Here is a 15,131-nt window from a genome sequence, read left to right as displayed (position 1 = left end):
ACAAGATACTTTAATCTTTTCCGAGTTGTTGGAGCACAACCCACTCCAAATAGAGAATCTCACCGATTACCAAACCATGGTTGAATTCTTTAACTCACTGATGGACAACCCACACGATGTTAATAAACTGTAAACGATTCTAAAAAACTGTAAGTGAGATTTGCTATTTTCCCGAATGATCGGCCCGCAGATCGGCCAAATGAACGGCTGTTCCACCGAGACCATTTCCAACTACTATTTAAAAACACGAGGACGCTGTCGTTGATTGGATTTCACCTCAACACACAACAAAAAAATGTCGTTACAAGATTCTCAACCCGGCATCAGTGGTGCAAAATTGCATTGGGAAAAAGTCTACACGGAAAAGCCCAACGATGATCAAGTGAGTTGGTTTCAACAAGTTCCCGGAACCTCTCTCACTCTCATTCAAGAGTGTTCTCAATTTTTACGAAATGAAAATGACACTCCACAACAGCTGATCGACATTGGTAGTGGAAATTCCAATCTCGTGATTGAATTATTAAAGACATGTGTAAAACAGCAGAAGGATACAGAAATTCCTTCTTTGATTCGTTCCTTTATTTTGGTTGATATTTCAGGAGCAGCTTTGGAGAGAACTCGTGACAAACTTTTCAAAGAAGTATCAAGAGAGCAAATTTCGAACGAAGGATTGAAAGTGGAATTTGTTGAGAGTAATGTCTTGTTATTGGATCAACACACAATGTTTCATTCCCAAATTCCAAGTGTTGACATTTGGCATGATCGAGCGACCTTTCATTTTCTGACAGATGAACAAGATCAACTCTCATATTTGAAAGTCTTGTCTAAAATGTTGCGAGTTGGAGGTTATTTCGTATTGGCAACTTTTTCTTCAAATAATGGTCCTAAACAATGTAGTGGATTGCCCATCGTTCAATATAGTGTTGAAAAATTGGAAATGCTCTTTGAAAAGGTCAAAGATTTGATGGAATTTAAGTGTGTTAAGAATTTTGAGCAAATTCATGTGACTCCATTCCAAACACAACAAAACTTTTTGTTTTGTGTTTTTCAACGAGTGAAATAATATTGAAATTGTTTACAAGTAAATGAATTGTTTTTTCTTTAAAAATAAAAATGTTTCTCATCATGATGAATCGTAACAAGAGATACTGAGTACTGCGAGAGAGATAGGTTTTGATAATTACCATTGAACTCTCCATAGGGAGAGAGAGAATAACAGAGAGATGAAATTCATTCAGCATTAATAATGTCGCGATTACTTGACTATACAGACTGGAGTCGGTATCATCCGATGGTTTCATCTCAATCACAGAATTTTCTTTCTTCTCAAATATTATCTCAATATCCAATCATTCCTAATAATACGAACGATACGAATATCACTGCCATAAGTTTTCCATCGACCTTTCAATACATTTCCTTTTCATGGAATATTCCATTTCTCTTCATCTTTCCGGTTCTTTGTTTGAGATGTCTCCTTTTGTTGCGATCCGAACGAAAAACACTCAATAGAAATCAAAAGATGTTATTCTCATATTTGTGCGTATTATGTGGAGTGGCTACTTTTAGTATTTTGACTCGAGTTGGTTCAGAATTGAGCTTTTTACACCGAATTTGCAAACGGCTGAAAAAATCTATGGAGCATTGAAAGGAATTGATCGGGCTGGAGTAGGATGGGTTTCATGTGTTGAATTTTTCTTAATTTCGAATATTGCCATGGTCTTGTAAGTATTGTATATATTTCCTTATTTTGGTAGTCGAATATTGACTTGAATATTATTCCCTTAATATTTCATGTACAAAAAAAATAGTGTTCGTTCCTCATGGGGAGTTGGAGCTGTATCACGAATACGGTATCAACTCTCTCGATGTGTGATCATTTTCTTTCAAATCGTGTTAGCCATACTCACCTTAGCTGTTACTCTCCTAACGAATATTCTTGGAGCATTGACTGCTGCGTTGGGAGAAGCTGCTCCGATCACTCATCAATTAGAAGTTGTGGTATTTGTGGTTTCAGCTGCTGTATTTTCCTTTCTTGTCTTCTTTTTGTTTGGAATTTTGTTTGTAAGTCTAAATATTTGATAGTATTTTAAGGTTTTCAAATCACAAATTTTGAATTTTTAAATATCATAACATTATTATTATCGTTATTATTTTCATCAAGGTCAATGGTTTGAGAATTATGAGAGTACTAAAAGCTGGAGAATTGAGAGCTCGGAACATGTCTTCTCAACTCGCCTATTTCAAAGATCATGATGAAGAGAATGCACTACCAGCGCAAAAAGAAGAACCACCAGAGTCAACCTCTCAACCATCTTCTTCAACTCCAAAACGAGATCAATTAGCTCAAGACAAGTACAGCAGCGGGGAACAGTTAAAGATTATTCAAATGAAACAACAAGCTCTGAAACGAGTATTTCAATTTCTGATTGGAATTACAGTTTCAATGGGTCTTCAATTTATTGGAGTTTGTTTCATACCCTTGTATTTGATTAACAAGTATTTGGGTTTTGTGTTTTATGTCTTGTACAATACTTCGATTTGTTCCATGGTCATCATTTTTGTGATTATTCAGAAACGAGTGAGTGAAATGCAGAAATTGTTTGATCAGGACAAGAAGAAGGGAGAAGTGAAAAATTCATTGTTGGAGACAAGTAAGGGAGCAGCTGCTAGGGTAACCAATAATGATGAGAGAGGAAAAGAGGTTGTCAAAGAGGATGCAAGTGTGGTGTAATTATGTTGAAATATCTAGTGAGGGTAGTACTCCAATGGTTCTAGTTGAGCAAATTGGCCGACTCTTCCACTGAATCGAGTTATGAACCAGACCCGTGTTGTGAAATGACATGAAAAAGAGATGAGCAAGAATATCTCTTTTCATCATGTGATTTCATGTCATCCTTAGGTATACGAGCTTGTTTTTGTAAAATATCTCTGTAACTCTCGGCAGCACTAATTTACAATTAGATAAATTCTCAAAATCAAAAGCAGCACAAAATGCTTGAAAAACTCTCATCACCACTGAGCACTGATGTAACATCCTCGGTGACATTATTTGAGATAGGGAAGCACTTTTCAAATTCGCTACAAACAAACAACAGCGTCGAAACCATACTTAATTCGACCATTACAAATAGTACTGAAATCTTTAATTCCTTTCAATATGTTTCTTTTGGATGTAATTTTCCTTTCATTTTGATTTACCCAATTCTAGCTGTTGTGTGTTTGTTTATTTTAAAATCCGAGCACAAAGAGATGAATCGAAATCAGAAACAACTCTTTCTCTTTTTGAGCTCACTTTGTGTTGTTGCAACATGGAGCATGATGACACGTTTGGGAGCCGAATTTAGTTCTTTGAGCTCGTCAGTAATAACAGCCAATATCGTGTATGGAGTGCTGAAAGGAGTTGATAGAAGTATCACAGGCTGGGTCACGTTTGTCGAATTTTTCTTAATTTCCAACATTGCCATGGTATTGTAGGTATTTTGTTATGAGGAAATCAACAACAACAATTCATGAAAATTGTACCCTAATAGTGTTCGATCTTCAAAGGATATTGGAGCCATCTCAGAGAAGAGATTTAAAATTGCAAGATATTGTATCGTGGGATTTCAAATTCTCGTCATTGTCATGACCACTCTGATGGCTCTTCTGTTATTGGTTATGGGAATTTTGAAAGCAGTGTTTGGAGACACGAAACTGTTTCAATCTTTCGAATTGGCCATATTCATCTTTTCGACCTTACTATTCATGTTTGAGACAACTCTACTGTTTCGCATCTTGTTTGTAAGTAGTGCAAACTTTCAATTTGTTCCATCCACAAATGAAAATGTCACTAAATTCATTTGTGTGTGTGTGGCTAATCATCATAGATCAATGCTGCAACAATGATGAAAGCCTTAAAAGCAGGTGAAGGACGAGCACGTCGAATGAGTGTTCATAATTATTTCAACAATCCTAATAATCATGAAAATATGAATCCACAGATTGTGAATTCGTGTGAAATTACGAGTTCTCCACAAACTCCTGCATCTGACATCACGTCAGAAATCTTTCCTCAGCAAGAACATCAGCAACAACGAGATGATCACGCTGAACAAGTCTACACGGGAGAGCAATTGAAAATTATTCAAATGAAACAACATGCATTGAAGAAGGTCATTCAAATCTTGATGGCCATTTCAGTCTCTATGGGATGTCAATTTGTGGCAGTTTCATGCATTCCACTGTATTTCTTGAACAAGTATGTGGCGTTAGGATTTTATGCTTTGCATAATTCAACCATTGCGGCATTAGTGATCATGTTCTTGATGACGCATCGAAGAGTGGAGGAAATGCAGAAATTGTTTGTGGCAAGCGGAAAGAAATGGTTTGGCAGAAAGCGAGGATCCACGATGGTGGTGATGAATTGGAAGAGGCAGCAAGAGCAACCACATGCAAGCCATGAGACGAGTGTTGTTAAGGGAGAAACTAGCATGCAAGAGAATCAAGTGGTGCCTGTGACACACGGAGAGGATGAGATCCATACGGTGAATAGGGTGTAAAACTTTTGAACGAACAGACAAATGTCCAGCTAAAATGAGATCATCTGTATCGTAGAATAGAATCATGAATTCTCTAATTACATCGTTCTTAAAGATAATTATCATTGAAAGGTGTATTTCATGTTTGTTGTGTAATTCCAATGATTGCCTATGACGGAACCAAAAGTGTTTTGCAAGTTCAGCAGCAATACTCGACGTCTACAATAAAACATCAGCTTTTCCATAATATCTATTCACGTAGGCAACTTTGAATGGTGAAAGATCTGGTGACTTGTTCTGTGGATAGAATTTGTAAACCTTCATTTCGTTGAGGGATTTCCTTTCTTGCTCACTCAATTTATCAATTTCAGCTTGCTTGTCATCCATCTTTTTCTGAACGGACTCTTTGAATTTTTTCACTTCTGCCTTGATGAATTCCTTCAATTTATCAGTGTATTTTTCAGGGTCGAGGTCATTATCTTCACAAACTTCTTCAATAATGGTATTAATGTCATCCTCTTCGGGATCAAAACTGAATTGTACACTTCCTGACTTGTCCAACACGTACAACATTTCAATGGTACCACTATTGTCCTTCTTAATTTCGTCAATGACTCGGCTTGGCCTGAAACAATACGGCAGACAATATTCATAGACCCTGACGTCTTCTTCCTTCATTCTTGACAATAGATTTCTTCTCAAATTGCAATGCAATGCAAACACATGAGGAAGATTTGCATAATTAATTCTCTTACTTTGATTAGCCTTAGGGATGAAAGGAGTCCAAGACATTTTCAATTTTTTCATATCAATAATTTCCTCATTGACCATTTGCACGGATTTGATACCAAGCTTGGTGGGTGGAGCGAGATCACTCACAACAGCAATCATGACTGGAATGTAAACCATATCACCATTCACAAGTTGTGGTTCAGTACTTCCGAATACGAAACAATTCTTTCCCTTCTCAAGGACGTGAGCAGGTGGTTTCAATTCTTCTTCATCATCAGCAGCACTAGCAGATTCATCCTTGGAAGCCTGCTTGGCTACATCCTCATCATAGAAGAGAAAATCATGAAGATGTTCAAAATCCCATTCAATCTTGTAAGCCAAATCATAACAATTCCATTCGGTTCCGACCAAGAATACTTCCTTCCATCCTTGCCATAAATTCTCAACCTCTTCAACCCGAGGTTTTGGAATATGAGTACCATCTCTTTCAGTGGAAGCAGCGCCAGTTGTTTTTCTCTTTTTTCTTGCTTCTACAATGGCTTGTTTTGTTTCTTGATATCTCTTATATTCTTGTTCCTTCTTTTCTTCCTTGGTGAGAGGAGCAATGGATTTACGAGCTCCTCGGACCGAGCCACCACTTGCTTTCTTCTTGTAGATGGGTACATGAGAGCCATCATCCTCATGTTGGTTGCTCTCTGCTTCGGCTTCTTCTTTCGTTCTTTTATTGGTGGACGAGGGTTTTCTTCCTCTTGGCATTTTTTTTGTTCAACATTTTCGGGAGTGCGTTGGACATGGAGCTTTGATAAGTCTTTTGAGAGGAATTCGAACAAATAGCCTTAGAGTAATCATAGAAATCATCTTATCTTGATACCAAACATTATTCTACCAAAAGAAGCAAACTGGTCTTTACACTTGTCAAAAAAGTTTAAAATTTCTAACTTTTCAAAGTTTTGTCATTGGGTAAAATTGCCAAGGCTTTTATGTTTGTGAAGATAAAACTCGACAACGAAGAAGATGTATGTTTCTACATTGTAAACAACAACAAGAGTTTGGAATTAATTGGAGGAAAACTAATGGGTTTGTAACTCGCCTAACATCCATCCTTTGGAAAAGGATTGGTGTATTTTCTGCATATTTTGTCATTAGACTTTATTGACTGGGGATTTGCTTTGAACATGCGATGAATTTGCTGGTACAGCTATGTTTCTCCAATTAATTCCAAACTCTTGTTGTTTACATTATCGAAATATGATGAATCAATTCAATATCAAGCCAGATACGACTGTGAGAGTTTATTGAAATGTTTTTACATCATGATTCAGCCAGAATTAAGATTGAAATTTAAGAACAACCAAAACCATCTTCAAAAATTGCAATCTGCCATTAATACTTGGGAAGAAATCGCTGACCATGACCCAAAATTTAAATCATATCTGATCCAAATTGCACAAGGTACAGCAAATCCATATCAGGTATTGAAGGATTTTGTCAACTCTTATTTGGAAAATGGTACTGAATTTGATGATGCTGACATTGGTGATGATATTATTGATGATGAAATGATGGCTTACTATGCAAGGTATTCTCTCTCAAATCAATGCCTCTACTAGCATTAAATTCAACGGAAATAATATCTTTATAGCATTCAAAAATAGGTCCAGAAATCGCTGTTACTCGGAATTAAAGCACATCATTATTTTGAAAAGAACAACTAGTAAAATGAAGTCACCCAAAATTTTGGTTCCAACTCTTTTTCAATTGTTGAGCTGTGTCCCTTTTAGCTGGTCCATTATCAAATCAATAATTTGCGAGCCAGGAACAGCGTGATCTAGCGTATGGAAGACAGTTTTCATAAAATTAAATAATTAAATTGATGAACAAGCAGTATGTATGTTTTTAAGGTCAGAAAAATCTTTTTTCAACGAAATGTCTTGTCCATAAAAGCAGATGGAATTTGAAAGAATTTAATCCGAACAAATACAGGTAACAGACTTCAGGTTAATGCATTTTTTTTAAAAAATTATTGTAATTGACCAATTTCAAATTTGTTTTGTTTGCTGGAGTCACACCAATACATTTGTATCAAAAGTTGCATTCGTGTAACAACCTCACTCCGGAGAATCCTTCTTAAACGGAGTTTACCCGCAGTTTTCCCACGATTTTCCACTCCCTGTTGTTGCTTTCACTCAACCCGATTCAAAAAAAATAACTCCACATAATGTTGCATCTCTCCCAATCACGAGGTTCATTATTGAATCTCATCCTTCTCATCAGTTCCATGATGATGATGATGATGACACTCACATCACACGTTCATTCCCATCTCTGTGTTTTCAATCCCAAACAACGAGGTGCTTTGAACATTTCAGATTATGGAGATCCTACTTGTTTCAAATTTGCAGGTCCATGCGGTAGTAGTTATGCCATTGATTTACAACAAAATTTGAATCATTACTCGATTGGTCATCCAGGATTTTTGGATGTGAGTATCGGAGCTGGAGAGAATCCAACACCAGAACAATTCCAAGTGTTGAGCCTTTTAACCGATTATTATCCTGTGCGTCAGTGGACTCGTACTAATTTTTCAATTCCATTTACGTTAGAGGCTCAAGGAAGTGTTGGAAGACATGTCATTCGAGTGAGATATCATCCAAACAAACCAACAGAACCAGTGTTCCATCAATGTATTGATGTTGTTGTGAATGGTGCTGAAAGTAGTCGGACTGACAGACATGACGATCACAAGAAGGTCAACATTGATATTACTCCATCATTACCAGAAGTGAAAGTTGAATTCAATGAAATTGCTCAAAGATTCTTTGAGAAGAAGAACATGGCTAGTCCAGCTGTTTCCAGTGAAATGCTTTTCGCATTGGTTGCTTCAAACTCAAAAACAAATCCAATTGGTTTGAATTTGGTTGGTGTGGATATTGTGAGTGGTCAGGTCGTTCCAGTCTTGTCCTTGCCAAATCTGGTGGGTACGGATCAACATGTATTCCAACAAGGTTCATCGTCAAAGATTGCTGGTCGAATTGTGAACTCTGTCTCTGCTGTCGACAATCAAAAGAAGAGAATTTTCTACTTGATGAATACTGATACCTCATTGAGTGCTATTGAGAATTTTAATTCAGCTGCAGATGCCATCTTTGTGTATGAACATGCAACAAATTCCTACTCCATTCTCAAGATTAATGTGAGAAATGTTCCATTCAATGCCACCTCGACTATTGATACCTTGTACATTTCTGGTTTGAATTATGTGAACAAGACCAATAGCTTGCTCGCCACTGCATTGATTGTTCCAGACTCGACTCGCCCTCGCGACACCTATTTGGCCCTCTTCAATATTCCTCTCGATTCAAGCTCATTGTTGCAACCAAAACTTGTCGCAAAGAGTGCTCAACCTCAAGGTGCCTACGTAGATTTCTTGTGGAGCACGTACGATGACTCGTCTCAAACTGCCTCCATCTTGATTCGACACGAAGACGAACCACTCGCATTGTTGCAAAGAATTTACTCGGTGTCATTGAACCAAATTTCCAATACTGTTGCCACTCTTCCTTTCATTCAAGTGGATCCTTCTCAATTTGCCTATTCCTCTATTCACAGTTACAAGAATCAATTATTTGCCTTCTCTCCTGGTAGTGCTCAAAACAGCTTGCCAGTCTCAGCCTCCAACACTTGGAATTTGATTGGAGTGGATTCAAAGAGTGGACAACAAAGCTTAATCAATGAAATGTACGAATACAGAAATTATTTGGGAGGTGGAGTTGTGAGTGCAGTCTCCAATACAGGTCGAGGAATTTATAATGTCATGCAATCCACTGATGGCAAGAATCAAATTATTGTTCGTGTTGCACTTCATGCCATTCCAATTAATCCAATTACTGAAGTTGCCACTGTACCAATGACCACTAGAATTTATAACTGGGTGAGAATGGACACTAATTAATATTTGAAATTGTTGAATTGATGCGTTCATTATTGCCATACCATTTCTTATTTATTGAAAGTTCTTCTTTTACTTGCATTAAATTATTAAACATTTCAATTTTGTTAAATTCGAGGGACAACCCACTTAGAAAAAAATGTCTAAACACAATCCATCCTCTCCCTTGCCGATTATTTTAAGAGGACACGTTTCCGAAGTCACTACAGTCCAATTTAAAAAACACAATACAAGGGTTTCTTCACCATCGTTATTATTATTTAGTGGAGATTTGAAAGGACACTTAAATATATTTAGTTTGGAAACTCGGAGAGTGAAACATTCTTTTCAAAATCATCACCAACATTCAATTCTGGGTTTCTATCAACCAAAAGATGAAAATTTATTATTTTCGCAAGGAAGAGAAGGTTGTATCAAATCTCTGGATTTCAATCATGTTTCTACAACGAATAGTAATAAGGACTCTCAAAATTTTGGACAAAGTTGGAATTTCAATTCCATATTTTCATTTTGCAAATTTACTCCATTTCTTTATCATGATCATGCAATGTCGTTTTTTGTACCGAGTGAAAAGGACAATGTCTTACTTTTAGACTGTCGAATGAGTGCTGACGAGTGTAGTAAATTTTCAATAGCACCTCCTACACAAGTTTACGACAAGCCATTTGGAATGCTCACCAGTATGATGTCTATAGAAAATTCTTCCTACTTGTTATGTGCATATGAAGCAGGTATTATTGTGGAATTTGATGTTCGAAAATTGCGTAGTAATTTTTCTAATTTATCATCAACAGCAGAAACAATGAATAGCAGCAATGAATACATTACAGTGAGAAGTATTTATGATGTCAATAATCCTCACGAACCAACCATATGTATGAATTATCAATCACAACTCGATGAAATTTTAATTGGTACTTCAGGAAATTCGATGCATGTGCTCGCTCGGAAACCTCAATCTGACACGGTACAAGTTCATCCATTGGATGATTCAAGCTGTAACATTAAGCATTCCTTTGAAATGACTTCTGCTGGAATTAATGATATTTGTTGTATGAATGAGGAGTCCAGTAATCAGTTGTTCGAAAGTAAGAAGAATGAGAACGATTCTAAAAACAAACACCACTCTTCACTCATGTCTCGGTTGGCCTTTGCCGGTTGTTGGGATGGAAACATACGAGTATTTGATTTGAGAAAGAACAAGAAACTTGCCGTCTACAAGTATCACCAAGAAGGTATTCGTTCTCTCGACTATGTTGAATATTCAAACGACTCATCGTTGCTTGGCTTTACTCACGCAAACGAGAAGCAGCCGTCGGATAAAAACATTCTTCTTGCTGCTGGATCTAAAGATTCAAAAATTTCAATTTGGAATGTTGATTTTGCTGTGAAAAAGTGAGAATATTCCTCGAGTCAAAATAATGGACTTATTTGGATGCCAGTACACACATGCCATACAGTTTGGAAATGATGACGATGACGATTGAATTAAGGCTGAAAAACAACATCATGATTGAAACAACAACAAATCTCGAATGAAGAAGAGAAATAGAATGTATTAAAAGATTGATTTTGCAAATTGTCATTAGATGGTTTTCCTTAAATCATGGTAACTGAATGTGTTCATTTTCATTCCATTTATACCAACAACCCTTATATGGATCTCTTCGAAACGAATTCATTGTCATTTCGATTAAGACGAACGACTTGTTTTGAGAGCGACATACAAGAGCTCGAAGAGTGACCCTTTAACATCACAATTATGTCATGTAATAGTTACAAATTTGTTCAACAAGACCTGCTCACCACCTTTTCGCATTTGTCAAACTTCAAACAGTTCCATCATAAGGAATCTATGACCAAACTCCTTTTTTTACACGACTTTTATCTCTATTACCGCTTCGTGGAAATTGGAATAGATTCAGTAACAAAAAAGTCAAAAATTTTACAGTCCGTACTCTTTTACTATTTTCGCTCGTAAACACCATGCGAATTGCGAAACGTTTTTTTAGCAGTGTCTTCTTTGAGAACAGCAACCACCAAAAAAACAAAACCATTACAAATAACGATTACTGTTGGACCGCACATTGAAACACACATGTCTCACCACAGTAAAAAATGTGTCGAAAAACCTCTTCGAAAAGAACAAGGTTGTGTTGCAAGCAGCAAACAACTTGCTCGAGAACAACGCTCGTCACATGAACATGCATGTATTTCTTCTTCTTTTTCAATGATTCAAGTGAATGAGAGTCCTTCCATGCATGCGTTGACTTTTAATTCTTCTCCTAATATCAAGAAACATGCAACTAAAAAACAACGAAACGATACCAATTCTACAACACCAACGACAGTTTCATCATCGAATCCGTTTGATGGTTCCTATAGTTTTTCATCGTATCTGAACATTCCAGTGTCGAAGGAATTTACTGGTCGTGGTGAGAACACATCGTCGTTGACTCGTGTCAATGATGCATCATCATCATCAGAACATTTACAAGGAAAGAGAGGAAGAAAATTCAAAATACCTCCAGAATTTCAACCGAGCATGCTAGAAAGAACACGTGCAGCACAGCAACGGTTTCAAATGATCATGCATGCAACGTTTCAACTCGATCCATCACTATTTCCTCGATGCATGCAAGGACTCATGATGCATGCATTGCAAAACCACACAAGATGAAACTAGTATTGAGACAGCATCCTCATGAGGATGGAACGATGAATTTTTCTGCACAGTCATCATCATCCATGCATGCATGGACAGCATTGACATCATCGTCGTCCATTCATTCTCAGCAACCTGTTAATGTCAGTCATCATTCTCATGCAACATCGACCATGAGAGAAACACTCTCAGAGGAATGTCGTGTAAAATCCAAATGGCCATGTTTTTTGGTTTTGTGATGGGAATGATGAAAATGCATGAAGTGAAAACACATTCAATCTTGACACTTGAAAAGAAGAATAATTTGGCAGAAATGACAGGAAAGAACGAACAAGAGAAAACTAGGTCAGAGGAACTATTGGAAAGTAGAAAATCATTGGAAAAGAATGGAAGTGATTCTAATCTGAGAGAACAAGGAAAAGGATTACAGCAGCAGAAACCATTGAGAATGGAGAATCACTACAGAGAACTGCTCCTGTTCGAACATCCGTTTCGATTCAAGAGTTGTTAAATCATTGAAATGGATCATTCGAGTGAAATGAATTTTTTGTTGTTGAACTAGTTCTTGAATCTCTTGTGGTGTCGGCTGCATTGTATCTAGTTGTTACATTTCTTAATTTGTGAGATGTGGACAAGTCACATTTTCACCATTTACTAGTTGCTCAAAAAACTTTGTTGTCCATGTAAAGTCAAGGTAAATGTTCGAACCAGTTTTGGCGCCCAAAATTGTTCCACATTCCGTTAGAAATTTGAAAAAACGAAAATTCGTTAAAAAAAATTTTCAAAAAAAAAGCCCTCAAAATTTTGTTGCACCACCACACTGCACCAACCATCCGATCATCATCAACCCTAGATTTATTATTGTTTTATTAAAACATAACCACACACACAAATTCCCATGACAAAACTAGACCGATGTATTGCCTCTCTTATGCAAGGCAACAAAGCCATGGATAAACACTCACCATGTGTCCAAGTGATTGAAGTACGACAACAACAAAAGGCTGGTGAGAAAAAGCTCATTGTAACCATCAGCGATGGTGTTCATAGTTGTCCAGCCATTATCATCAAACCTACTCAAAAACCCGACAAGTTCAGCGTCATCAAGATTCTTGAAAGTTTGAAACACACAAGAGATATTCTTCTCATTGTCAAGTATACGATTGAAGAGACATTAGATACCATGATTGGATCTCCAAAAAGCTATACTTCGGATTCTAATGTATCGGAATCTAGTAGCAGTACTACTGCAACTGGAACAAGTAATAGCAGTGCTTCTCGTTCATCATCATCAAACGTTTCCGAACACAGAAAACCAGTGAAAAAGAGTGCTGGAGTTGAGGCTGCCGATAGTTTCTATGACGATGGTGGTATGAGTAGTGTGTTACAGGAAGGAGAGAAAATGACCGATGATCAAGTTGCTCCAATTACTAGCATCGGCCCATACGAGCAAAATTGGGTAATCAAGGCTCGTATCACTCAAAAATCTGACTTGAAACATTGGGACAAGGGCACGACCAAAGGATGTCTCTTCTCTATTGAACTTTTGGACGAATGGAATGGACAAATTCGTGCTACTTTTTTCAATGATGCTGCCAAAAAGTATGTCAATGTATTGAAAGAAGGTGGTGTTTATTTCTTCTCTGGTGGAAAAGTGAAAGACGCCAACAAGAAATTCACTACCATTCCACACAATTATGAAATTACCTTCGATCGTACAGCTTCTATCCAAGCTGCTAAAGAAACAGCCATTCCAGAAGGAAACTTTAATTTCACTCGTTTTTGTGATGTTGCAAGCGTGGAAGAGAATGCAATTGTGGACATTATTGGTGTAGTGAAACAACTTTCAGAAGTGAAAGATTTCACAACCAAAAACAATAGAAAGACCAAACGTTGTAATGTCACACTTATTGATAACTCATCCAATGATCCAAACTCATTCTTCCAAGTTGATTTGACAATATGGGGTGACATGTGTGATTCTATTCAATTTAATGAAGGAGATGTTGTGATTTTCAAGAATGTTAGAAAGTCCAACTACAATGGTATTTCTCTCAATACCGTGAACAACACTCGCATTATTACACGTTCAAGCATTCCTGAATATCAAGCTCTGGCTGAATGGTGTGGCGATCATTCAAGTGGTTTTGGAGATGAAGTTGCAATCAAATTGACGCAACGTCAAACTGCTGCCAATTCTACCAAAACCTTCAAAAGAAAGAATGTCATTCAAGACATCAAAAATACCAATGTCGAGGATGTGATGAATGATGCTCTAACATTTTACTTGAGAGCATATGTGTCCTATATCAAACCTGACTTGTGGTATGAGGCTTGTCCAAACGAAAAATGTCACAGAAAAGTTCAACAAGATGGAGATCGCTATGTTTGCAATGTATGTGGACCTGTACCATCATGTATTCGTCAATATAAGGCAACATTTGCAATTACTGATTGGACAGGAAAGCAATGGTGTCTTGGCTTCAACAATGCTGTTTTGGAAATCTTTGACAAGGTGTCTGCTGACGAGATGTGTGAAAAGGCCAATATCGACACTCAGTATATGCCTATGGTGTTGTCGAGGGCAAACTGGACAAGATTTGTATTCTATATTCGTGTCACAGCTGACAGGGCTCAAAATAATGAGATGAAATTGAAGTATACTGCCTCACGAATTTACAATATTGATTATGCCACAGAAGCAAAGAGTATTCTTAGTACCATTAAGGATTATGGATTTTAAATGAGTAGTTGAGATGGCAATGTTTGAATGTTTGGTTTCCATTGCTGGAGTGATTCCTTCAATGTCGAAACACAAGTTGTGTGAATAAAATTCAACATGTCCCAACCAATTCGGTCTTTTTGTGAAGAGAAAATGTATTTCACGCACACCGTAAAAAATGTTCAAATCTCTTCTCTCCAATTCATCGGCCATTAAAAGATCTGTGGCTACCACCACCACCTCGAATCATCTATTTGCTTCTTCTCAAAGACGTTTCATTAACAAGGTCGTGAAAGATGCCCTTCGTTTTTACCAATCAATAATTCTCCAGCTGTTCGTTGAAACTTGTGAGTAGGGAAATCATTTTCAAAAACACAAAAAAGTAAGTAATTCAATACATCAATACAAGGACACCACAATACTTTGCAATAACTAGCACTCCGCCGTCAGTTGCCTGCAAAAAATATTCGTTTAAAGATTCTGCAGCGATAAAATGACGGTGCGGAGATACCCCCCCTCTCCGGAGCAGGGGGGGTCAGTTTT

The 15,131-nt window shown here is 37.2% G+C and overlaps 9 protein-coding genes across 9 annotated transcripts; 8 read left to right on the top strand and 1 right to left on the bottom strand.

Moving 5' to 3' along the window:
- Window positions 1–295: 295 nt before the first annotated feature.
- Window positions 296–1,063, top strand: C9374_005946 (uncharacterized protein; the record flags this gene model as incomplete). The annotated part of the gene is made up of 1 exon (XM_044695752.1): window positions 296–1,063. The coding sequence occupies one exon, from the start codon at window positions 296–298 to the stop codon at window positions 1,061–1,063; it is 768 nt and encodes a 255-aa protein (XP_044547242.1).
- Window positions 1,064–1,291: 228 nt separating this feature from the next.
- C9374_005945 (uncharacterized protein) lies at window positions 1,292–2,734 on the top strand (the record flags this gene model as incomplete). The annotated part of the gene is made up of 4 exons (XM_044695751.1): window positions 1,292–1,539; window positions 1,593–1,724; window positions 1,812–2,064; window positions 2,165–2,734. 4 exons carry the CDS (start codon window positions 1,292–1,294, stop codon window positions 2,732–2,734), a joined length of 1,203 nt encoding a protein of 400 aa, XP_044547241.1.
- A 260-nt stretch (window positions 2,735–2,994) lies between these two features.
- C9374_005944 (uncharacterized protein) lies at window positions 2,995–4,541 on the top strand (the record flags this gene model as incomplete). Its single annotated transcript, XM_044695750.1, has 3 exons — window positions 2,995–3,473; window positions 3,534–3,783; window positions 3,870–4,541. The coding sequence occupies 3 exons, from the start codon at window positions 2,995–2,997 to the stop codon at window positions 4,539–4,541; spliced, it is 1,401 nt and encodes a 466-aa protein (XP_044547240.1).
- Window positions 4,542–4,739: 198 nt separating this feature from the next.
- Window positions 4,740–6,008, bottom strand: C9374_005943 (uncharacterized protein; the record flags this gene model as incomplete). Its single annotated transcript, XM_044695749.1, has 1 exon — window positions 4,740–6,008. The coding sequence occupies one exon, from the start codon at window positions 6,006–6,008 to the stop codon at window positions 4,740–4,742; it is 1,269 nt and encodes a 422-aa protein (XP_044547239.1).
- Window positions 6,009–7,470: 1,462 nt separating this feature from the next.
- On the top strand, window positions 7,471–9,204 carry C9374_005942 (uncharacterized protein; the record flags this gene model as incomplete). Its single annotated transcript, XM_044695748.1, has 1 exon — window positions 7,471–9,204. The coding sequence occupies one exon, from the start codon at window positions 7,471–7,473 to the stop codon at window positions 9,202–9,204; it is 1,734 nt and encodes a 577-aa protein (XP_044547238.1).
- Window positions 9,205–9,340: 136 nt separating this feature from the next.
- On the top strand, window positions 9,341–10,600 carry C9374_005941 (uncharacterized protein; the record flags this gene model as incomplete). Its single annotated transcript, XM_044695747.1, has 1 exon — window positions 9,341–10,600. One exon carries the CDS (start codon window positions 9,341–9,343, stop codon window positions 10,598–10,600), a length of 1,260 nt encoding a protein of 419 aa, XP_044547237.1.
- A 699-nt stretch (window positions 10,601–11,299) lies between these two features.
- Window positions 11,300–11,881, top strand: C9374_005940 (uncharacterized protein; the record flags this gene model as incomplete). Its single annotated transcript, XM_044695746.1, has 1 exon — window positions 11,300–11,881. The coding sequence occupies one exon, from the start codon at window positions 11,300–11,302 to the stop codon at window positions 11,879–11,881; it is 582 nt and encodes a 193-aa protein (XP_044547236.1).
- Window positions 11,882–12,062: 181 nt separating this feature from the next.
- On the top strand, window positions 12,063–12,377 carry C9374_005939 (uncharacterized protein; the record flags this gene model as incomplete). The annotated part of the gene is made up of 1 exon (XM_044695744.1): window positions 12,063–12,377. The coding sequence occupies one exon, from the start codon at window positions 12,063–12,065 to the stop codon at window positions 12,375–12,377; it is 315 nt and encodes a 104-aa protein (XP_044547235.1).
- Window positions 12,378–12,764: 387 nt separating this feature from the next.
- Window positions 12,765–14,609, top strand: C9374_005938 (uncharacterized protein; the record flags this gene model as incomplete). The annotated part of the gene is made up of 1 exon (XM_044695743.1): window positions 12,765–14,609. One exon carries the CDS (start codon window positions 12,765–12,767, stop codon window positions 14,607–14,609), a length of 1,845 nt encoding a protein of 614 aa, XP_044547234.1.
- Window positions 14,610–15,131: the final 522 nt, after the last annotated feature.

The sequence above is a fragment of the Naegleria lovaniensis genome (genome assembly GCF_003324165.1).
Source record: "Naegleria lovaniensis strain ATCC 30569 chromosome Unknown tig026, whole genome shotgun sequence".
NCBI lineage: Eukaryota > Heterolobosea > Eutetramitea > Acrasida > Naegleriidae > Naegleria > Naegleria lovaniensis.
This window is presented reverse-complemented; position numbering and strand designations above follow the sequence as displayed.